This window comes from Plasmodium vinckei (genome assembly GCF_900681995.1).
Source record: "Plasmodium vinckei vinckei genome assembly, chromosome: PVVCY_12".
Classification (NCBI taxonomy): Eukaryota; Apicomplexa; class Aconoidasida; order Haemosporida; family Plasmodiidae; genus Plasmodium; species Plasmodium vinckei.
The window spans coordinates 355,491-381,438 of NC_051304.1; the positions used below are offsets into that span (position 1 = coordinate 355,491).

Below are 25,948 nucleotides of genomic sequence, written 5' to 3' on the forward strand. Positions count from 1 at the left end.
ATTGTTTTATATACCATTATAAAATTATTTCAAAAAAAAAAAAAAATAAGCATGCACACAACGGATAAAAATATGCAAATCATAAAAACATAATTTTTTTTTTTTTTCTATACTTCAAATATTTAGCTTAAGCTATCTGATTTTATATTTAAGTATTTCTATGAAATCTTCATCATTATTTAATACATTTAATTTTTGGAAATAAAACATTAAGGAGTAAGAATTATGTTCATTTATCTTTTTATAATTAATTATGATATAATTTTTTACACTATATATAATAAAATTATTTATGTGGTCTAATATTAAAAATATATTTAAAACTTTTATAATATCCTGAATTGAACAAATATCATAATTATTTATGAACAAATTTATGCTATTCTCCCATAGCTTTAAACAGCTAATTAATTTTTTTTTTAATCCTTCAGAATTTGGCTTGTTGACATATTTTAATGTATTAATGTCTCTTTTATAATTTTGGCTTTCATAGCTATAATTTTCCGTATTGTCTTTAATAAAAATTTGATTTACGTCAAAAATATCAAAATTAAAATTTGTATTATTTTCATAATTTTTTAAAAGAATGGATAAAGAATATAGAATATAAATTTTTAATTCATCTGATAACTCTATATTTCGAATTTGTGATATAAATATTTCTAATTTTTGCAAAGATATAAGTATATTATATCTTGAGTATATATATAATATGTTACTAATTTGACTTGCATTTAATAAATTTACATAGCTTGTCAATTTATCATTAAAGACATTTAAAATATAATTAAATAAATTACCATATTCAATGTGATAATTCATGCTTTTATCTTTACATGTTTCATTGTTTTTTATTTTTTTGATATTATTGCAATCATCGCTTTCTACAAGGTCTTTTAATAAAGGCAAAAAATGTATGCAGTTAATAACTTCACTAATGCTACTTTTGTGCATACAAATATTTAATTTGAGAGTTGATAATTTTAATATATGATTATAATTTTGATTGATTTTTATATAGGTATACAATATTCTACATATGTCTACTAAATTTGCATCATCAAAAAGTGTAATAATTCTTTGAGATAATATTTTAAAAATATTCATATTTTTATATAATATACTTGCATAGCAATAAGAGATTACACATATATCTCTAATATGTACATGCTTATGAAATACATTGTCAACTATTATATTATCCAATTTAATAAATAATTCTTCGTCCTGTATTTTACATTTAACTAAGGCATTTAAAATCATAGATATTTCAACTATATTATAAAGTGTGTGTACTTTTTTTTTTAGTTCATCTTTTAACAAAATTATTAAATCATCTTTTTTTCTTTTTGAATAGCTAGATATTAGCATAGCTAGATTTGATGTATTAAGATATTCGCATTTTCTTTTTATTATGGGAATGAAACTATCATATAAATTTGTTTCATATCGAGCTTTACTTAAGCAAAATAAAAATGAAGCGATTTCTCCAACTTCAAATCTGTCTATTATTTCATAAGATCGTCTTTCAACTTGTTTCCAAATAAAATCATTTTTTATATTTTCTTTTAATAGCATATTAGAAAAAATGCATAGAACAGAGGAATTCATATGCTTAATCTTAATCTCGTTTTGTATAGATCTATTAAATTCATTTTCATTATTTCTGTATACAAAATAGGGGCTTATTTTTGTTAAATATCTTTTAAATATGTAATTTTTAACTTTATATACTTCTTTGCTTTCCTTTAAAATATTCTTAAGCTTGAACATTGACGTAAACTATTTTATTCAACCAAAATTGAATTTGTTATTATAAGCAAACATGGGAAATTATGTATGTCCCCACATATGTATTGCTTGTATTATTTGATAATATGCAAGTAGGTCTATACATATTATGCTATATTATAGTAGGCAATTATTTTTTAAATAATTTTAATAACATATATTGCACATATTTTTTTAATGAATATAGATTATAGTGTTTAATTATTTAAACTTGCATAAAATTAACAACGAAAACGTAATTCTTATTGTAAAAACATATTTATCTATATTTTTAATTCTGGTCTTTGAATAAAAAGGCAATGCAACAAACAAATGAAAAAGAAACAAGTGTTCCAACAACCATATAACTATTACATGTAAAAAATTCTCATAAATATTCCTAATATATATGGGAATATATACCATAAATATAAAAGGGATATGTATAGATTTTATAATGAGGTTCCTATTATAGAGTAACAACCACAAAGGACTTACTAAATAGCATATGAATTATGAAATGTTCTTAACAAAATATATTTCTCTTAATTTAAACAAATAACAAAAATGCAAAACAAACTTTTTCTATCTTGTGTTATCGATGTATTTTTTCTTATTAAATATCTAATATGTTCATCGAAGAATATATATATGTGTATGTATATATTACCAAAAAAAACGATCAAACAAAGTATACGAAAAAAAAACAAATTTTAATTTATAAATCCATATATTATGTATTCTATGGAAATATATATAGTTTGATTCTTTCTATTAAAAAACATTTTAATTTTAATTTTTTTATTTTATATTTTTAAAAATATGCAATAGACGATTACGAATTCACATTATTGAATTTTGGGATATAACATAAATTAGCACTATATAAAACTGTATGCATATTATATAATAGTCTCCATTTTTTTACGCTATAAGTATATAAAAAATAATTATTTATTTAGGAAAATAATACAAAAATAAAAAAAAAGATATGAAAAATAATAAAGATAAATGATGATAATAATAAACACATCATATAATAAGAAAAAAATTAAAACAATCCAATAAATATTTCAAATTAATCATATATTTTATCATTCATTTTTTTTATGAATAAAAAAATAAAAAATTAAACATAACCAATCCAAAGTCTCAATATAATTTTCATTCGCTCATAAAGGATTTCATATTATTCAAATTTTATCATTATTTGCATCTTTATGATTTTCATTATTACACGAATATAAACAATTTATGTGTTTTATTTCATGATTGGATTATTATAAAATTATATTCAGTACTTTGTTTATTATCAGCTTTTTATATTTTGTTTGATATATGCATATGGGAAATATATTTATATACTTTGTGAGATCGAATATTTTTTTATTTCATCCCTCAAAAGTATCATCGTTTTAATGCTTCGATATTAAATTATTTATTTGTTCTCCATATATTACATATCGGAAATATAAGTGGCACATGTATATATATAGTTATAGAGAAAGACCTAGACAAATAACCAAACCTTTATAAGTAGCGATCAATATAAACCTATTTGTGTGATTGCTTGATAACTTATGTATATACTCTCTAAATAAAACATTGAGTAATTTGATAATTTACTCATTTTTGATAAAATAAAAGAGTATATAAAAAAAAAGTAGGTAAAATGAAAATAAAAGTAAGGACACTGCAAAATACCGAAGAAGAAATAAACGTAGATAATAATGATACTGTTTCTGATTTAAAGAAAAAAATTGAAAATGTCTTTCCTGAAATGTCTTGTGATAAACAAAAATTAATATTCAGTGGTAATATATTAATAGATGAAAACAAAGTAGTTGATATATTAAAAGAAAATGATATAGTTATAGTTATGGTAACTAGAAAAATAATTACAAGTAAAAAAAATAATTCAACAAAAAATACAAATGAAATAACTTCATCAGATTCGTTAAAAAATAATGAAGAAAAAAATAATGATAAAACAAAAAATACAGATACAGAAAATAAAGAAAGTGAAAATATCAACAACCCTGAATCTATATTATTAACTGGTGATAAATTAAAAGAAGCTATAGACAATATTTGTGCTATGGGATTTGAAAAAGAATTAGTAGAAAAGGCAATGGTATTAGCATATAATAATCCTAATGTAGCTATTGATTATTTAACTAATGGCTTTCAAGATATTATTGATGATGATCATAATATATCTGATATAAAAGATCCATCTGAAAATCCAAATGAACGTGATGAAAATTATTCAAATTTATCAAACCTTTTAATGAATTATAATTTACTAGATGAAAATGAAAGACAAGATATTTCAGAAAATTCTGAAGCTATTAGAAATTCTCCCTTCTTTAATATTATTAGAGATGCTGCATTATCAAATCCACAGAGGATTCCTGAAATTTTAGAAATGATTGGAAGATCAGATCCATCTCTTTTAGAATATATTCGAGAAAATCAAAATGAATTTTTAAGTGCTCTTCAAAATTATGATACTGATAATAATGCAGAAAATGATCTTATACCAAATTATGAATATTCTGATGAAACAAATCAAAATACTGATAATTTTAATATTCCTATTACATCATTAAATGAAAGTGAAATGGAAAGTGTTCGCAAATTAGAGTCACTTGGTTTTCCCAAGCATGTAGCTTTAGAAGCTTTTATTGCTTGTGATAAAAATGAAGAAATGGCTGCAAATTATTTGTTTGAAAATATGAACGATTATACATCAGAGTAATAATGAAAAAATGTTGAAAACAAAATTGATAAGAAAATATTTATATTATATGATAATTTGGGTCTTATATATCCATATATATATTTGAGGAAGATGAATATTATATGAAGAAAAATTTTTCAGGTTAACTAGATAATACTATTACATTAGTTATATTTATTTCGTTAGATCATTATTACAATTTACACTTATTCTATCTCAAAGTTGGAAGGACTATAATATATGCATAATATGGGCGTATCCATATGCTAGTTATATGCATACCATAAATTTGAATATAATTAAACCCCTTGTTCAATATGACCAAAAAATATGCATTCTTTTTTTTCCATTTTGTTTTTCTACACACTTCATCGAAATATTTTTTTATTGATGGAACACAATTTTTCAAATTTTTTTAAAGTTTTTATTTTAAAATTCATTTTTTTTTGCAGAAATGCATATTGCTTGTCCAACAATTCTATTTAAATATATGTAAATAAATTTATATTACATATATTTTATTTAAGCTTTTTTAATTTTTTTTTATTTTTTCGATCCTCTTAATCATGAGAAAAACATAATTTTCCAGATCAATGCCCAATTTTGAATTTCAAAACATTTTGTTATTTCTCAATTTATTTAATTATATATACATATTTGCACACACGCATATATCCATTGTGTTATGTCTATTTAAATAGGCAATATGTTCACCCTTTAAACTAATAAATATAGATATTATATATGTTTTTATTATACTGATATGATAGTGTTTTAAAAATGTTCATAGGCTTTTACAACTTTTGTGTGTGCATAATTTAAGTTATTAAAAAGTAGGAAAATAAAACAATGCATAGTATTGTAGTTGTAAATTGGGCTTGACTAATGACGATATTATATTAAAAAAATATAATTTTTATTTTCTTTCAAATTGAAATATACACTTATTATATTTTACATATAACTAAATTAAGAACAAAACATTCTTTTAATATTAATCATACACTTTCATTTTGAAAATATTTCAAAATTACATAAAATAAATATAAATGCTTTTATTTTGTCTTTCTTTACAATAAATTAGCGTTTTCATTATAATTGTTTAAATATATACATTTTAACAAAACTGGAAAGGTCTAAAATTTATAGTACCTTAAGGTATATTTTTCTTCCCTTTGGGAAAATACAATTTTTTATAATCACAATTTTATATAGTGTAGAAAAGAGAAAATATTATTAAATAGGAAAAAAATAATATTATAACAAATATAAGTTCACCTATATAATTATTACATTCGAAACCCTTATAGAAAATATATTATTTTATGTTTTCGAGTTATATTTTTTTATTATTTGTGAACAAGATTATGGTGTTTTATATGAACAAATCGACAAATTATAAAATAGCCATAATTTTTACAATCTTTTTTAATGTGTTAAAATTTTTCCTCATACTATGATTTTCCAGAGATAAAAAAAATAATAAAAAATGTACATAACAACATGTTCTTTATATATTATCAAAACATAGTAGTTTTAATTGTATTATATCAATAATATACTTATGCATATTTTCTCTGTTCCCTCCTTAAGGGTATAACAACGTTTTTATGCATGCATTTATGGAAGGGTAAAAAATAAAAATCCGTCGTATAGATATATAGCATAATATGGGATAAGCCCTTTTTACAGTTTATATAGTATTTAAATATAATGGATAAATTTAAAGCATATTATTGCTTATATAATAACGGGAAAAAGAAATCCATAATATGTTATGTATATGAATTTTACAAACAAATCGATTCATATAATAATATATAATCACCCATTTTAAATATTTAGCACTATATATTTTTTATATTACATATGTTTCCAACGTAAGCTATATATATGTTATTATAAAAAATAATAAATTATTAAATACCCCGTTAAACTATATTCGCATGTACAATAATATATATCCCAAATTCCCCTTATACCAATTTTTGTAACAGTTTTTATGCTCAAAAAAAAAGTACATAATAAATATCGTAAGGGGAAGGAGGAAATATTATACTATTTATACATTACATATTTGTAATTGTGCGTTATAAAATAATATTGTATTCTCCCTTATATATTTTTTTTTTCATAGTTTATTTATACAAATAGAATAAGTACCATATGTGAATATAATATAAAGTAAATATATGTAACGTTATCCAAAAAAAAAATTAACGCATTTTTTATGTACCTATAAAAATAAGCAAATTTACAAATGATAACTTAATACACTTTTAATTTATATATGCGAATAATATCTATGACGTTTTTTTTTTACATATATAAAGAAATACACTAGTTTTTTAAGAAATATATTCATGACATTTTCTGGCTTAATATATAATAATAGTGCTAAAAAAATAAATAATGCAGTGCTAACAAAATATAGAGAATAAATAATAAAAAAATAAATTCACAAAAATATATTTAAATGATATATTCCCCTCAAAAAATAACTTAAAAATTATTACATAACATGGAACACAAAATATAATACCCATTAAAAAATAACAGTGTGAATATTATATTTGTTAAAAAATATATATAATATTAAATACATATTATTGTTATATCCCTTGTTCAATACACTTTATATAATTGTATTTTTTAAAAAAATATATTATTATATTTATATTATATGTATATAAAAAATATACACAATATCTATAAAATAATTTAATATAGCAAATGTTATATAAAAATTAATCCCCCTATTATTATAATAAATTATTATCCTATATAAAATTTTTTCCCCTTTTGAATAATTTATACATTTTTATAAAAATAAAAAAAAATGTTAAATCATTGAATTAAAAATTATTATATTTTAATTTTTAATATATAAATTATTATTATTGTTGATAAACATTTTATAGAAAAAAGAGTAAACTAATAAATAAGAAAAAAATGAGTATAAATTACTGAAAAGCCCTTATCCACCTACATTTGTTGATAAATTAATTTTATGTTCAGTTGTGCTTTTATTTAAATAAGAAAAAGTAATTGTCTCTTTTTATAAAAGTATTCAAAAAAATTAATTTTAATGATAAGCTTTTTTAAAAACTTTATAATAAATTAAGTTTTTAAAAAAAAAAAAATTAAGTTGGAAAATATATATAGAGAGAATAAAATCTTTGTATATAAATTATAATGCTTCTTGTGAAAAGAAGGATATTCTACAATCGGGCATAATATTGTATATAAAAAAGTTACATATATACATATATAATATTGCTAATAAGCATAATACATTTACTTTTGAGATTAAACCAACACATAATAAAATCCAAAAGGAAGAATACTACCGGAAAATACTTTAATTAGTATAAAACAGATATAGAACTGACAAAAAACTATAACTCTTTAATTATCAAGAAAAAACGTAACGAAGTAAGTTTTTCCCCAATAGTTTATATATATGCGCATGTTTGTATTGTACACTTTTTTATTTGACCTTATGTAGTTACACTTGTTTATTTATTAATTTACTTTTATTTTTCCTTTTCCATAGAATGCATTTCATAACTAAGATGGGAAGAAAAGCCAAATCCGCGGCTGCAGAACCAAATAAAAAAGAGGAGACCGAAAATGGAGCTACACCAAAAAATGCAAAGGAAGCCACATCAAACGATAAAAAACAAGGAGGAGCCAAACCAAATGAACCTAAAAATAAAAAGGAGAATACAAAAGCAGCTGAAACAACAATGAATGGACAACTTAATGGAAACTTGCAAAAAAAGAAAAATAACACTCCTGATTCAAAAAAAGGAAATAACGACGCTGAAAAGGAAGGTGCCGCTAAGGCAAAAGACAATGCCAATAAGGGTCAGAAGAATAATGAAGATCAAAAAAAAACCCAAAAACCCAAAAATGCAAAGAATGAAGGTGGTGAAAATAATAAGCAAAAAGGAACTGCTGCGGACGAGAAAAATAATAACAAAAAAGTTGACCCCAATGCAAAGAATGCTAATAAGAATCAAGATAATAAAAAAAAAGGAAAAAATGAAAATTCTGCATCTCCACAAAATGCTAATAAAAATAACAAAGAAAAAAATGCAGATGAAGCAAAGAAAGAAGAAGCTAAAAAAGATCCTAAAAAGGACTTAAAATTAAAGGAAGAAGAAAGAAAAAAAATTGAAAATGAATTAAATAAAAAGTTTTTAAAATTGTCCAAACAAGATAACTATAAAAATATTAGTGATAAAATAGAAGCAGAAGTTAAAAGAAAAGCAGAATTTGAAGCATTTATTGGTACCATAAATTCTTCGATATCTAAAATTAATGCACAAACACCTAGACCAGTTAATATGAAATTAACATCAGCAGAGGTCGAAAGTAAATGTAAAGAAGCAAAATTAAAGAAAAAGAAATTAAATCCAAAGAGTGAAGAAGAAATAGAAGAAGTTGATACTTATATAAACTATTTAGAAGAACAATTAATTATTACAAAAAATTATGAAAGCTTTAAAAGTTTCCAAAATCGCTTATTTACTTTAAAAAAAACATGCGAAGAAAAATTAAAGGAAAATCAAAAAAGCTTAAATGAAATAAAAGTACATGAAAAAAAATTAAAATTTGTAGAAAAAATAATTAAAATGAAAAAAGAAAAACAAAATATTCAAATAAAAGAAAGTGATATAATAAACAAAGAATCTTCATTACCAAATGATAAATATAATACATTAATTAAACCATATAATTTCCTTAATAGAATACAAGCAAAATATTTTGTATATGTAGATAAAATAAATAGTAATAATTTTGAAAACAAAACAACCTTTAATATATCTGGATGTAATGATGATATCGAAAATTTTATTTCATATTTAAAAAATATCGATTTTACTGAAAAGAATTATGTAAATTTAAGTAATAAAATATTTAAAATTATGCTTAATATATGTGATGGAAGTTTTAAAAAAATGGAAGAAGATACAAATGTATTTGTACATGTAGATAATGATACATTATATTATTGTGGTATGAAAGATGATATTCCAAAATTAAAAGAATTAATTGAAAAAGCTAATAATGAAAAAATTACAAATGCTAAAAATATATCAAAAACAATTAAATTAGATTCCGTATTAGGTCGTGGTTTTAATAAAGGTTTATTAAAAGAAATCGAAACAAAAACAAACACATTAATAAGAATGAATTATGACGCTAAAACATTTGATGCTTCAGCTACTATAAAAGGAAGTAAAGATGCAGATATACAAGAAGCCGAAAAGAAATTAAATGAAATTCTTAAAGGTTTAGATTCTGAATTTATAAAATTTGAAGAAAGAGAACTTTTTGCATTATATAAAAAATGTGCATATGAATTAAATGATATCAGAAAAAATTTAAATTTATTTGTTATACGACATGATAATGGTATTAGTTTAGTAGGAAACAAAGATAACATTAAAAAAGCTCTTGAAATTTTAGATCATGCTAAAAATATAATATCTAGCAAATCAGTTAAAAAAAAACTAACTGAAGAAGAAGCATTTCTATTTAATGCAAATTACAGAAATCAAATTAAAGCACAAACAGGAGCTGAAGTTAAAATATTCAATAAAACAAACTATAAAGAATTAAATATAAGTGGAAATAAAACCAATATTGATGATGCTATTCAAATGATTGATGATTTATTAAAAAAAAGAAAATGTGTTGAAGTAGCTATTAATGAACGAGTTATTGCATTATTATTATCAGCAAAGGCACAAAAAATTAAAGACATCGAAAAAGATACATATACTAGTATTCAAATTAATAAAATTAGTTATATTGCTCAAATATATGGACATGAAGATAATATATACTTAGCTAAAGATGTTTTAGAAAATCTTGTAAAAACTGAAGGTAAAGATGATAAGGATGGAAAAGAAGGACAAGATGGAAAATCATCATCTAATAATTCATATATCACTGTTGAAATGAACATAGATACTGAACATATAGGAAGTATAATTGGTAAAAAAGGAAGAACTATTAATAGAATACAAGAAGATACATATGTTAAAAAAATACATATAGATAAAGAAAATAAAAAAGTTTTCATTCAAGGTACACCAAAAACAGTAGAAGTTGCTCAAAAAGAAATACAAAGAATATTAAGTCGAAGCAAAGAAGAAAATTCATATTATGACAGATATAATAATAGCAGTAATAGTAGGCACATGGCATCAAACAGTAACTACAATAGCAACACATTTTCTCCATCTAACAGAAGACAACACAAAAGTTCAAGAACTGGAAAATCAAATTATAGATCTGATTCTTCCAAAAATGAAGTTTATATTAACACAAATGATGAAAAAGCCTTCCCCAGTTTACACGATGTAACTAATATTCAATCCAGAAAAGCAAAAAAGGCAATAAATTTAGCTAATACTAAAAAACATGATGCAGTACAAAAAGAGATTGTTGCAAATTAAATATAATTTGTAGGGAAAACTGATATATATGTCTTCTTAAAAAAAACAGTAACAACAATTTTAGGTAGAACACAACATGTAGGATTTAAAATTTCATCGAAAGTAAATGATAATAAGCCCTATAAATGTACGGAATTTCCATTGATGCGTACCCTCAAACGCTTAAATGTTGCATGTGAGTACAGTGCAATTTTATACAGGTGTATGGATCCTGCTCTACTTGAATCATAAAATACATTATAAATATAAAAACTAATTAACTATATCAAAAAATATAAAAAAATACAAAAAATTTAAAAAATACAAAAAAATTAAAAAATACAAAAAAATTAAAAAATATAATAAAGAAAAGCATAAATAACATATATATATATATAGTAGTTGTATTTATTAGTGATATTATGTAAGCTTGTATAATGTATATTTGTCTATCTGCATATTCACATAATATATATTATGTAAATATGCCTGTATCTGTGTAAATATAATATATATTTTGTTTACATATTTTTTACAAATTTATTATGTATCTTGTTTGAATTTTTATCATTTAAATTAAAAATAGGCTTCCATTTATAATAATTTTATGTTAATATATATATGAATTTTAAAGTTGAATATTAACTTTTTGAAAACTAATGTAAAGATAATTTATTTTATGAAAAATTAAATATCCTATATATTGCAAAAAAAAAATAATAAAAGTATTATGCATACATTTGGTTAATTTATACCATTTGAAAGCACTCTTAATTTGTCATTTATTTCTTATATAGCTTAATAAAGATCGATTTTAATTATAAAAAATAGGTATAAGTTTTAAAGGTTTTAAAAAAATAACAACAAAAAATACACCAAACAAAAAAGCAGAAAAGCAGCTGTTATTGCTTTTCTCTATAGTGATTAATTTCGATAAGCATTGTGTATAATATATATATTTATTTACATTTATTTGCTTGTACAACAATGTAATGATATTTTATTATCCAAAATGATGGATTAACAAAACTATAATCATTAACAACAATAAATAAAAATGGAATAATAAAATGATCACTCTTTTACATTTTCAAAATGCTTTGTCAAAATCATCATTTTATCAGTGGCATCATGAAGACTAGCCAAAAAATTATCTTTTTCCCATCGTGTCCATTTACGACTCATTTTATTTAAACAATACTGAAAATAAAAAAATATGCATTTCAACATTTTTAAACATATATTAGTGTGCAAACATTTTGGGATATCTAGGCATACAATCCCGATTCCGTTTAATAAAATTTTTAGCTATGCATTGAGTATAAAATAATAAAAGGGAACATAAGACGAATATGCATATGGGGAAAATAACTAATTTATCCACTAAAATATCTTCATAGTATTGTGAATGTTATTTGCACACACACATATTTATTAATTTTTTATATGTAAAATATAAGCATAAAGAGTTAATAATTTTTATTATATAGTTTATATGCTGACCTCGAAATTAGACACATCAGGAACATATCGTGTTGATTTTAATGTTTTAATTATATTCAAATATTTGCAAATACTGTTTAATAAATGCTCTTTTGTTAAATGAAAATTTTTGTAAAATACATAAGAATGGGCTAAAAATTCTGTACAAAAAAAAATTATATTCATACAATTTTTATGGCAGTTTGTATACATATTAGGTATTTTTTAGCTATATGTAAATCATAAAATATTGAAATTATACATTTATTTTATCATAATAATAATTATTTTCTTTTAATAAAAAAAATAAGTTCATATTTTCTTTCTTTAATTATTACTTAATTTATTTTTTTCGGCCAATTCTTCAAGATGGTAAATATAATCTCTACAATATTGGCTAGCTGTTATTGTTTCTGAATTCTAAATGTTCGAAAAAAAATGAAAAATAAATCAATATAAAAATGAAAAATAAATCAAATTAAACATAATTTTTAAAAGTTTTACCTCAACAATGGATGTAAGATAAATTATATCTTCATAAAGATAATTAGTTAACATCATAGGACCATTATATGTTAGAATAGAAAACATATCTTTGTTAATAAGGAAAAGTTCATCAATTTTCAAAAAAATATTGTATAAATCGATTAGAAATTGTATAAATGTCTGCAAAAAAAGACAAATAAATATATATATATACCATAATAAAAGGAATAAAAAATGATTAAATAAAATAGGAATACATAAATCAGGCTATACATTTCTTAATAAAATGGTTGTTAGTATATTCTTACCCGCCTATCAAAATTGGTATTGTAATCATTAATATTTTTATATGTTTCTCTATTTTTTTCTCTTTCCTTCAATTTTTCATTTTCTATTTTAGCTAAAGTTGGAAATACTTCATTTCTAACAAAAAGACTTTATATATGAAACAGAAAATATACATGCATATATATAGGAATAATATAGGCACACATATATGTGTGCATGTAAAAATGTATACAACTACGCACTTGAGATAATAAATGTGTATGCTTCAAATTTTCTATACATAAAAATAAAGCTTACGAATTTTCATGGCTATTATATGAATCTCTTATATTATAGTTAATATCATTTTTTCCTGTTCCGCTTCTTTTTCTATAATCATTTATTCTTTTTAATTGAATTTCTTTATAGTTAACAAACTCCTTGGCATTAACACGATACCTTTTCTTATATTTAAAAAATTTCTTTATAAAAAAAATATCATTACTGTTTTTTTTATAGTCTATGCTATAATATATCTTTTCATTATGGACAGTGGACAAAAATGTATATATTAAAAAAAATAATAATGACGTATAAATCATATTTTATAGTTTCTTCTTAACATTATAATCATCTTTAACCGTGATATATCAAGCATCTTATCATTTTTTTATCTTTTTATTTTTTTTACCAACATAATATATATTTACTTCAGCTTTATATAATTATTACATTAAAAATACGAAAAAATGTATATAATTTTCACACTTCAAAATTTCACGCTTTTTAAGCACTTCTCTGTAATAATATATTCCGACTTTTCAACATTTTCTAAAGCAAAATAATTTTTCATATTATATATTTTTCTTTTATTTATTTTTATTTTTTATATAGTTTGTGCATAAAAATATGCAATTATTTTATACTTAAAAAAAAAAAAAATATAATATAATAAAAAAAAAAAAAGGAGAAAATGTGCATTCCACATATCGTCAAAAAAAATACATATATGCGTATATATATTTTTTTTTTACCAGAAAATTGTTCGATTATGTAACACATTAAAACTTCAAAATTAATGGGATATATACCCCATTATTATACAATATATATTTATATTTCTGTATCTATTTATATATATGAATTTATAATTTCATTATGGTTTGCGTTTTATTATTTTTATAAATTTATACGCATTTAAAACATGCGCTTATAATTGTATTATGTTTTTTCCCCGTCTTTATTTTTATAGTAACAATTTTTTTACATATAACTTAGTAGAGGAATATATTATTTTCCATTACTAAGCATGAGAAAAAGAGAAGGTGGGGAATAAAACATGTTTTAACAGATACATAGATTATTATTTATTATTAATTTATATTTCGCATGCCTATATAAATCCATTTTACAAACAATATTATTTTTTGTTTGTATTTTTTTCTTAATCCATATAAAAATTCGTGTTAAAATACAACCATTAATTTGCTTGTTTATGTCCATATTATTTCCTATATATTTGAATAGGTTAGGCATGAATATATATGATTTTATAATTTTTTGGTTTCTACAAAAAAATTAAAAAAATATATATGAGCCAATATACACAACTGAAGTAATATATATGTTAAACTTAATTTCAAAATTAATAAGTTTTAGTGATAATTTATTAAGTTGTATATTACACCTCGGGTTAACAAAGCCTATAATATGGCGTAACACAAAAAAATAAAAAAAATCTGAGGTGAAAAATGAAAATATAAAATTTTCACTCAGTAATTTATACGGTCAATACGAAAGAGACAAAAGCAAGCTAAATATAATTTACAACAAAACTGGCACAAGAATATTGCCAATTAACAATCATAAAATACATAAAAGTACCAAAAATAATAGCGTGTCAATGATTCAAAATTTTGAAATTAGCAAAGCCGACAATAGCTCAAATACCGACCCCTCGTACATACAGAATAACATAAATGGCAACTGGGAAAATGGAATAGAGGGAACAAATAAAAATAAAAATAAAAAAACTGTGAATGAAAAAGGAAAAAATGCTAATAACAAAAAAGGAATAAGTTTAAATTGCATAGTTAATTATAATAGATATGAACCTAAAATATCAGTTTTAAAAAAAACCGTATGTCTTACTACAGCGAAAAATTTAAAAAATAAACGCAATAATAACCAAACTTCATCAAGTATTTCTAACAATAATAATAATAAAAAACAATATATAAATTGTAATTTTAGATATTATGTATTGGAAAAAAAATATTTAGAAAACTCTTTAGATGGAGATAATATAGAATGGAAACATATAGAAAAAGTTGATTACATTACTTATGATGATACAAATATAACTTGCCCGATTTGTCTTGAAAATAATATAATATCACCAAGGATAACAAAATGTAGACATATTTTTTGTTTCCTATGTATTTTAAAATATTTTATAGACGAAGGAAAAGATAAGGCATGGAAAAAATGTCCTATATGCTTTGAAATAATTAATGAAAATGATTTAAGATGTGTTAATTTTCAATATGTCAAAAGATATAATATAAATGATAGGATAAGTATGTGTTTATTATTTACACACAATAAAAAAATTGATATAAAATCTGAAAAATTATATTTTAATAAAAATTTTAAAGTTACTAATAATAATTTTATTAAAAATAAAAAAAATATGGATTTTAAAGATATAGTAAATTTAGATACAACAATTCAAAATTTGTATTCTTTTAGTCAAAATAATTCAGAAAAAATACTAAAATTAAATTTAAATTTAGGAGTACAATTTTGTAAAATTTATTATTTATATAACCCTCTTTCTTTATTATTAAAAGACTTAAGAATTTTATATTTTATTCGTCAAAATAATAATAATATATTTTTTATATCCGATCAAGATATTATACAAAAAGCTATAACCAATATCAAATTGAGGGTAGCAGAATATATGAGTATACCAATTGAAAAATTGGATTTAAATCTTATATACACTGAAGAAGGAACAGAATTAGGCTCCGAAAATTTGGCTGATTCCTTTTACTTATACAACAATTTGGCCCAAGAAGTTTACGTAATTATGCTACTATTATTTATTCACTATCCAACCAAATAACCCCTTTATACATAATACATACATATACTCGTCTTGCTTCACATTTTTCAATATACAGGATAGCATAGATCAAATTAAAAAAGAGATGCTAATTGATCCTCTGGGAATGCCATCGAAAAAGAGTGTATCTTCAGATCGACGCGAGAGTATTGATTCAGAAAAAAATAACAATGAAACTGGTTAGAATAAATAAGAAAAGAAGTATACTTTTTTTACTCTCATATAATATGTATATAGAAAATTATTATGTTCGATAGTCTTTTATATTATTAATTTTCAGAATCACTTATAAATATATAATTCATTAATTTTATAATATATTTTTTTATCATGTTATTTGCAGAAATATATTTCTATCAGAGTATCGATGGCCAATGCATATTCCTCGATCCTTTCGTTTTAAAGTTCGTATTAAAAAGATATATATCATAAGCACATACAAATATTTTGCTATATTCAGAAAATATTGTATAATAAATATTGCGCTTCCACTTTAATAGGTTAATTCTTTTTGAATATAATAATGACATGGACAAAATTCCCAAATTTTTGAATAACAAGCAGATTACATATATTGAAACATTTGAACTAACTGAAAAAACTAAGAAAAAGTAAAATATACCACAAACTCATGCATGAAATATAATAAATAAATCACTGTACATGCATTTGTATATTTAAATAAGTGGCATATTATATCCATGATTATTCGATTTTGTTTACTCATTCAATATTATTGTTTTAAATCTCTATAATAGATACACGTTTTTATCGTGTTTACCTCTTGGAACAAATGTTTCATTTGTCACATTAAATATTGGTAAGATTATATTCCCCTCATTAATTATATAGCCATATAAATTTTGTGTACACACCCATATCTTATGTATGACTTAATTATTTATTTTATTCAGACGATGTTATATCTAAGCGAACCCAAACCCACTTTGCGGTATTTTTAGATCATTTAATTTGAGATATTTTCATTTGTTTTGTCATAGCTATTTTTTTCATCTTTATTTTATCGTATTCTTGTGAATTATAGAAGGAAATATCTGAACGAAATAAAAAGAATTATAACATTTTAAGTAAAAAAAAGAAGGAGGAAAAACTATTTCAAGCCTTAGCGGTAATAAATCATAAATCATTTTGTATTAATAACACATTATCATATATTTTTCATATGTATATATTACATATATATAATATATTTTGTGTGTAACAGAATGAGGAAATTGCTCGAAAAGAAAAACGTTATTGGGACCTTCCGACTAATACAATAAATATACACATCCCCAAAGTAACGGGAAGTCCTAATAAATTAAGGTATAGATATTCATTTACCTAAAATTAAATTTATTTCTTTTATATTAATATGCATATATATATGTATGCTCGATTCGTGTTGCATTTATATAAGGCTATCAAACCAAATGGGAGAAAATAAAGATTCTCAAACAGAACTTTATGAGGATGATATATTAAAATATGAAGATTTTATACCATCAGAAGAAATATATAATATAAATTCAAATAGCTTAGATTATGATCAATATGAAAACCAATTTTTTGATGCAATGGAGTTAAAAAAAAAAAAAATGAATAATAATTTTGGTGATAAAAAAAAGAAAAAGAAAAATGATATCGAAAATTATAAAAAAAGTAAATGTGACAACAAAAATATTGCCAATAAATCTGCTGCTTCTACAAAACAACAATTCTTAGACGATGATGATAAAATTTATCAAATATCCAAAAGTTTTCTTGATGTTGCGAAATCTAATTGTAATACTAAAATTGATATTAATGAAAAAAAGGAAGATAATATATCTATTGGTAACGGTATAGTTAGTATTAATCTGATGGATTGTATTAAAGTCAAAACATCTAAAAAAAAAAAAGCAGAAAATAAAAACTAAAAAAATGAATATGTTTTGTTACTTTAATAGTTAAAAGTGCAACTTTGCATAACCAGGTTGCATTTATTTTGATTTTCTTTTTTTGTTTTAGTATTACAATATTTGCATTCGCAATTCTTTTCCTTTTATTTTCATTATTTTATGTGCTTTATTTTATCTACTTACATACCCATAACATTTTCATAGAATGTCTTTTAGTATCCTGTTTTGTTGCATTTACCATATTAAATATATATGTGACAACACATTTTCTCTTAGTATTTCCTTTTATTCTTAATACTCTACTATGTTTCGATTTGCATTTTTTATTTGCCTTATTATGTTAAATGCTTTTTTTTCTGTTTATTTTATTCTTAAGTATACATAATATATTCGTCTTTATTATTACTATATAATAGGTGATTGCATATATTTTAAGTAAGCATAATATTTAATTGTTTTGAGTATTAATTTTTTTATCTATTAATATTATGCATAATATGCTTACTATCTTTTGTTCTTTTGTTCTTTCAATTTTTTTAATTTTTAAGCACATTTGTCAATTTTCACTTATATATTTTTTTTTTTTTTTTGCTAACATTTTTATTTAAAAAAAAAATTGAATAGCGAATAAGTATATAGCATATTAATGTAAATGCTTAATGATTTTTATGAGACACCATATGTCTAGTTTGGCAGTTGCAGAATTTCTTTGGTGATACATATAAATAAGGGAAATATTTTCATCCTTATTCTTTCCAATATTTATTTAAGATCTATATATACTATTAAAAGGTAAACCATATTATATATGATAACATTTATTTAATCGACTTTAAAATTAAAAACTTTGAAATATGAATTATACTAAAAAATAAATGTCGTTCATCAAAAGAGTTGATAGTTATAAATGGGATATCCCAAAAAAACATTTACTTTCCGAATATAAATAGGAAGAAAGCGTATACAAAATTAATTAAAAAAAATGAAAAATGCATAATTTAGCGCAATTATAAAATAATAAAAATACAATTTATCGAATTAAATTAAAAAATATATTTACACAAGTTACATAAATTTGTCGAAAAGTATGAAGTGTGTATATTCATCGCAGCTATTTATAAGCATATCCTTCCATAGAAATATATGGTGCTATATTTCTTAAAATAAGTAAATAAATTTAATTTAATTTTTCTTTATCTTTTAAGTATTTTTTTTCCAAAAATGCTTGTTTAGATGCTTCTAATTTATCCTTTAGTTGTATGTAGAACATTATATTATTATTGTCTACACCTTTAGAATAGGATTTCTCTTCAATTATTTTTGAAAGTATAGCTATTTTATCATCAAGAAGTTTAATTTTTTCATCATTTGAGAATGAAGAATATAAAATATGAGCTCTTTGTTTATGTGGAATATCTCCCTGATTATCATTTGAATCATTTTGTTCGAATTGATCTTCATCTTCTTCTAAAAAATCGAATGATTCTTCTAATAGAGTTTTATAAATATTGTCTGTCTTATAAATTTTATCATTATTATTATTTTTATCTTTTACATCATATCCTAAATCTTTATATAAATCGCTAGTGGATATATTTCGATTGAAAAGGGAATTTTCATCATCACAGTAATTAATACTACTATTAACCGTAGCACTAGTAGAATTTGTACTATTACCACTATCAGTTTGATGTATTTTTTTTTTTAAATCCTCAGAATTTATATATAAACTTTTTTTTTGTAATTTGACTAGCCAATATACATTTTTTTTTTTTATATTCGATTGCCTTCTAAAAAGGATAGATTGAGTAAGTTTTTTTTCTAGTGATAAGCGATCTTTTAATATAGCTTTTCTTTTTTTATCTTCTAATATACGGTTTCTAATTATTTCTCTTCTTTTTTTTTTATCTTCTTTAGTTTGTAATAATAATTTTAATTGCTTACTTCTTTCTTCACTAGTAATTTCACTTAGTTTGTGTAAATATTGAGCTCTATATATTTTTCTTAAATCTTTCATTTGTCTTTCCCACATATATAATTCACATTGATATGGAGTTATTCCATTATACATTTTATTATACATTTGTTGGTATACACTTTCATTTGATAATAAAAATTCTAACCGTCTATCCAATACTTCTTTTCTTACATTGGGAGGTTTTATAACTTCTAATATTTTTTCGCTATATCCAGTTTTTGCTCTTGGTATTATACGGGGCATTCCTATTTCACAAAATAATCTTTCTTTTTCTTTTAATCTTGCTAATCTTTTTACAGGATTACTAAAAGGTCCGATTTTTCTTTGTGGCTTTTCTCTTAATTGTGCTCTTTTGAATTTTCCAAACACTCTCATAAAACGAGAGGCATATAATACCCTTTGAAAATTATTTGCATAACTCATTTTTTTTGTTATTTTTTAAATTGATCATTTAAAAGTTGAAACATTATTATATATGCATCTTGTTCTTATTGATTTGTATTTCCCTTTACACCATATAATTCTTATAAATATATGCATATATAAATATTAATATAGTAATAATATTTGGATTTCGTTTTTTAAGATATGTATATGAAAAATGTTGAGATTTACTTTAAAATGCTTTACGAATTTCACATTATTATATCATAATTTTATGTATTGTTCTATAATATCCAAATAAAATACCACATTCTAATAATTCAGGTGAATTATTTTGCAAAGAATTTTAATATGCATAGCTATTTTTTTTTTTTTTTAATTATTTTATTTTCTACACCATGATCTATTTTTCCCGCGACATAAAATTCGACAGCGTTGACCAAAAATTAATTTATAAATCCTGTTTACATTATATTTATAAAATTTTCGAATAATCAGAATTTCCATTTAATTCTATGTATGCATTTTTTTGATTATCAGTTGTGCTGTTGTTTTTGTTTATTTGTCGATCTCATTTTCCATTTTACTGGATATAGCTATACATACATAATATCCGTTGTAATAACAAATATATATATATGTTTATTTATATATTTGTTATTGTATATTCTTTTATGCATACACCTATGATTAAAAATGTATATTTACACATATACACTAGCATATGCATACAAAGAAGGAACACCCCAAACCTCGGATAAATATTAAGCATCAGAAAAACTGGCAAGCTTTACTATATACATTTAATTTATTATAAATTTTAATTTGTTAATTTATATATAATAATAATTTATTTTTAGTAATTTTATGGTTATCTTGTAGAAGAATGGTGGTAGTATATAAATTTATTACAACAACTACGTCTTTTTTTTCATGTTTTACTTTTTTTACATTGATTTTATTAGGAAAATACTTATCTATCGTTTTGTTTATATACTAAAAGATTCATGCACCAACGTACAGCATTAAAAAAACACAAATTATAATAAAATAACTAATGAATAAAAAAATAAAACAAATGTAATATGTTTATACTGCACACAAAATTATAACATATTAAACTGCACTATATCTCAATATATTTTTATTTATTTTAATTTTTATAAACATAAAAATAATTATGGTAGTTTAAAAGGAAATAACATTTTTTGGCATTTTATATTTTTAAGATTGTCTAGTTAATGCATTTTCAAAATATCACCTTAAAAATCGTTCCAACAAAATATGTCTTTCTGTCATATTTCGTATATGTTTTGTTCGCTCTCTATTTTTTATAATTAAATAAAATAATATGCTTACATAAAAATAATTATCACGTTATGCTAATACATAGAAAATAAGCATTATTTTTTCACACATATAGCATTGATATTTATTGATATAAAAAATTTTAGTGTAACATATAATTTTGAAATATATAGAATATTTTGATAGTGATAAAATTATTTACTCTGTAATTTTACTATTCGGGGAAAAGTGAAACTGCACCACAAAGGAAGAATAATAAAAGGGCAACCAAACATATATAGGCACAAATAATAAATATATTATTTATATGAATTTCGTCCAATATATATTTCTATACCCAACAAAATTAATTACACACATATAAACTTTTAAACAATGAAAAAGATCTTTGTTTTATTTTTTGTTTTTTTATTTAAAATATGGAGAGAAACTGCTGAATGCTCCAAATACCCAAAAAGAAAAAGACATGGAGCTGGTGTGAAAGAAAATTATTTAAAAAACGAGAATTTAAATAATTACAGTTTCATGATGGCTAACCAAAATGATGAAAAAGTTATGAATGAGAACGCAAAGAATATCAATAATAACAACGTGAATAATAATAATAACATGAACAACAATGTGAATAATAATGACAATAATAATAATAATAATGATAACAATAATAACAATAATAACAATAATAACAATAACAATAATAATAATGACAACAATAACAATAATAATAATGACAACAATAATAACAATAACAATAATAATAACGAAGAAAAAAAAGGTGATGTCCAACCCGAACAAAAAATTAATAAAGAAAACTTATTAGAATATGGAACACATGACAAGAATGGACATTTCATTCCTTCTTACAAAACTCTAACAGATGAAATATTATCGACAAGCAATGCATTGGTATTTTTTTTACATCATTATATTTATGCATGTCAAATGATTTTCTTTTTCATTTATATGCCACATTTATTATCATTATTTTTTTTTTACTTACAGGAACGAGCTTCAAATTACCTAAAAATCACATGCTCTCATCTCATGAAAATTCTCGAATTTATTCCAGACTCGAAGATATCATCACAATATATAAAGGTTGATAATAAAAATGTCTACTTAAAAGACATTAATACTGATTGCCAAGATATTTTTTTTAATTTAGAAAAATTAACTATGACTACCATTGTTCTTAATTCAAAAATCAATAAGTTGGTATATGTTCAGGACTCTTAAAAATCTTAAAGTATGGGCATAAAACGGAGAAAAAATAAGAGAAAAAACAAAGAAATTAAATATTTTATATAGTTTTCAAAAAATTTCATGATCAGCATGCATACCATTTTATAAACCATTTTTATGTTTGCAATCGTTCTATAAAATCAATATATATATTATTTTGTAGGTATTATCATATTTGTTTTTTTTCTTTTCATATATGTGATATATAGAAAATGTATACAGATATTATGTATACACATGAACCATAAAGCTTTTTGAATAACTTTTTTTATTCATATTTTATTATAATTTATATTTATTTTTTGTATATATTACACATTAGTTTTGTTTTTTTTTCGAAAAAACAATACCATTCGTATTTGTTGTTCCATCATTTGCTCCATCATTTGGTGTCTTATGTTTTGTGATTTAAGAAATATTATTTATTTTTATATTTTTTCCCCTTTCATTTGTTTTTTGTGAAGGGTTTAAGTAAATATTTAGCATTTGAGATTGCAATTTAAAAAAATGCGGAAATATGACCTTTAAAAAATATATACATATTATGCATATATATATGCATATATTTTTTGTATTCATTATTTTAAAAAATGTGTATATGTATTGGTTTTAAACTTTTTATATTTACATTAAAAAAAAATTAATTTGTAAAAAAAGTATATTTGAAAGAATAATAAAAAAATCTCATAACTGAAAGGTTTTCTATAAATACATAGATATACATAAAAATTAGCATATTCCCAAAGCATACTCACATAATTATATGCCACTGAATATGTATAATGTTGGAAAATATTAACTAATGGTGCCAACTTTTGTGTGTATTTTCCATATATGAGCAATGTATTATTCCCATAAAATGTGATTTTACAAAAAAATAAAAAATTAATTAAAATTAAGGAAATATTAAAACGATAATATAAGCATTGTAAAAATAATTGAGTATATACAATAACTTTTGATTTATGGTAAATTGTACATATGTATGGGGGAGCTTATTTTTTCTTTGTATGTGGTATAGCAGCCCCATAAAGATTTGGAATGGATACAAGAAAATGTAGACCGGGTTCCAAATCACCAAATCCTGTTGTTCCACCTGAATACAACCTTCTATCATAGGGGTGATAACCCAATAATTCTTCTTCTTCTTGTAACTGAAATTTTGCTTCTTCAATATATGGAGCTAAATATGGTATATATGGGTCATAGTTTTGTTCTGATGGATGTAAGTATAGTCTTAAGAAATTTATGTGTGTACCTCTTAACATTCTTCTATACCTTTTTATTTTTATGTCTTTTGGTAATAAAGATATTGCTCTTTCGATCACTGGATCTTTATCACTGTACATGTCATCGTACATTAAACCTAATTAAAGAGACAAAAAATTATAAAATTGTTAAATGGTAAAATGGTAATATTGGGATATATGCGCCACAACTGAAGTACTAATATGTAATAGGCAGTAATAATGGATAAAAAAATATGTAATAGCTTTATTTTGCATATAACTAAATAATTAGTTCTCATTTTTATCGAAAAAATACACTTTATTTTATTTCAGTATATCTTTGTTACGATAATAAATGCTCATTCTTTAAAAAGTAAACATAAACATACACAAAATTCGGGAACATAAAACGGTATTTATCCTATGTATGTATACACATTGCAGGAATACACTTATTTATCACATTTTTTGTATTACCATGTTCTCTCAAAAATTTGGTCGTTGCACAATATTGCCATCTTTCAAATGGTCCTCGGATAAACTTAAAATAGTAAGGGAAAATCGCATTTTTTAAAGCTTCAGTTAGTCTATTTGTTTTTCTCTTTGTTGGTTCATATTCTAATTTCTTAATATCTTTTGAGCCTGCTTTTATAATGTATTTACAAATTTCTTTATGCAATGACATTTTTTTATTAATATCTATATTTCATTTACTTTAATTCATTATATGGTATTTGCTATATTTCACATATGCGCACATATATACATACACAGTTACAAAATATAACTGTTACTAAAATTTTCTTTTATGTTAATAAATTATCTTCTAATAGTTATAAATGAAGCATAGTAATATTATTATAAATTATTGCATAATGCCCATTCAGTAAATAATATATTTCCCCAAACTTATAAATATATTCCCCAATTATTTTAAAACATGACAAGTTTGGATATAATATGATTTAACTAAAATAGTTAGTCAAAATATATGTATAATAATGTACAAAAATATAATATAAATGCATAAAATAAACACATAAATAAGTGTATAATATAAATGGAAAAATGTTATGTATTGTGTAATATGTACGTTCCCAAAAAATTATTATATAAAAAAATTCACGAAATTGTATATAGCATTATATATATTAAAAAAAAAAATAAAATGTGGCAAATAAGAATTAAAATGTCACGCAGATTGTATAATCATATATATTATAATGTGTTTATAGTACATTAATGTAAAAAAAAGAAAAAGATAAATTGCCAATAATTTTAAATGCTACCAAAAAACATTTAAAAGTATACACAAATTAATCATAATATTTTTTAATGGAAAATATTTGTTTTTCCCTTTATCCATTTCATAATATAGCTTATGCAATAATTAAATAAATTAGCAAATATTCTATATTTGTACGTTTTCATGTGGGATAACAACTTTTTTTAAATATTAACGAAAAATATGTAATAACACACACAAATATATCATTTTATATATTTTTGTTTTAATTATTATTATACCTGCCCAATTATATTGCCTTTTTTACACGTTTATTTTAATATGCTATAT

General features: G+C 22.0%; 8 protein-coding genes across 8 annotated transcripts; 4 read left to right on the forward strand and 4 right to left on the reverse strand.

The window, feature by feature from the left end:
• Positions 1 to 132: 132 nt before the first annotated feature.
• Positions 133 to 1,773, reverse strand: PVVCY_1201080 (conserved Plasmodium protein, unknown function; the record flags this gene model as incomplete). Its single annotated transcript, XM_008625120.1, has 1 exon — positions 133 to 1,773. One exon carries the CDS (start codon positions 1,771 to 1,773, stop codon positions 133 to 135), a length of 1,641 nt encoding a protein of 546 aa, XP_008623342.1.
• Positions 1,774 to 3,442: 1,669 nt separating this feature from the next.
• Positions 3,443 to 4,531, forward strand: PVVCY_1201090 (DNA repair protein RAD23, putative; the record flags this gene model as incomplete). Its single annotated transcript, XM_008625121.1, has 1 exon — positions 3,443 to 4,531. The coding sequence occupies one exon, from the start codon at positions 3,443 to 3,445 to the stop codon at positions 4,529 to 4,531; it is 1,089 nt and encodes a 362-aa protein (XP_008623343.1).
• A 3,557-nt stretch (positions 4,532 to 8,088) lies between these two features.
• On the forward strand, positions 8,089 to 10,986 carry PVVCY_1201100 (PRE-binding protein, putative; the record flags this gene model as incomplete). The annotated part of the gene is made up of 1 exon (XM_008625122.1): positions 8,089 to 10,986. One exon carries the CDS (start codon positions 8,089 to 8,091, stop codon positions 10,984 to 10,986), a length of 2,898 nt encoding a protein of 965 aa, XP_008623344.1.
• Positions 10,987 to 12,039: 1,053 nt separating this feature from the next.
• PVVCY_1201110 (heme oxygenase, putative) lies at positions 12,040 to 13,802 on the reverse strand (the record flags this gene model as incomplete). The annotated part of the gene is made up of 6 exons (XM_008625123.1): positions 12,040 to 12,165; positions 12,469 to 12,608; positions 12,786 to 12,867; positions 12,952 to 13,113; positions 13,242 to 13,368; positions 13,519 to 13,802. 6 exons carry the CDS (start codon positions 13,800 to 13,802, stop codon positions 12,040 to 12,042), a joined length of 921 nt encoding a protein of 306 aa, XP_008623345.1.
• A 1,301-nt stretch (positions 13,803 to 15,103) lies between these two features.
• PVVCY_1201120 (E3 ubiquitin-protein ligase, putative) lies at positions 15,104 to 18,249 on the forward strand (the record flags this gene model as incomplete). The annotated part of the gene is made up of 9 exons (XM_037634621.1): positions 15,104 to 16,288; positions 16,389 to 16,509; positions 16,674 to 16,734; positions 16,831 to 16,941; positions 17,089 to 17,150; positions 17,245 to 17,282; positions 17,376 to 17,459; positions 17,556 to 17,656; positions 17,751 to 18,249. 9 exons carry the CDS (start codon positions 15,104 to 15,106, stop codon positions 18,247 to 18,249), a joined length of 2,262 nt encoding a protein of 753 aa, XP_037490697.1.
• Positions 18,250 to 19,408: 1,159 nt separating this feature from the next.
• Positions 19,409 to 20,632, reverse strand: PVVCY_1201130 (conserved Plasmodium protein, unknown function; the record flags this gene model as incomplete). Its single annotated transcript, XM_008625125.1, has 1 exon — positions 19,409 to 20,632. The coding sequence occupies one exon, from the start codon at positions 20,630 to 20,632 to the stop codon at positions 19,409 to 19,411; it is 1,224 nt and encodes a 407-aa protein (XP_008623347.1).
• A 1,644-nt stretch (positions 20,633 to 22,276) lies between these two features.
• PVVCY_1201140 (rhoptry associated adhesin, putative) lies at positions 22,277 to 23,137 on the forward strand (the record flags this gene model as incomplete). Its single annotated transcript, XM_008625126.1, has 2 exons — positions 22,277 to 22,807; positions 22,904 to 23,137. The coding sequence occupies 2 exons, from the start codon at positions 22,277 to 22,279 to the stop codon at positions 23,135 to 23,137; spliced, it is 765 nt and encodes a 254-aa protein (XP_008623348.1).
• Positions 23,138 to 24,138: 1,001 nt separating this feature from the next.
• On the reverse strand, positions 24,139 to 25,057 carry PVVCY_1201150 (cytochrome b-c1 complex subunit 7, putative; the record flags this gene model as incomplete). The annotated part of the gene is made up of 2 exons (XM_008625127.1): positions 24,139 to 24,509; positions 24,850 to 25,057. 2 exons carry the CDS (start codon positions 25,055 to 25,057, stop codon positions 24,139 to 24,141), a joined length of 579 nt encoding a protein of 192 aa, XP_008623349.1.
• Between the last annotated feature and the right edge of the window lie 891 nt (positions 25,058 to 25,948).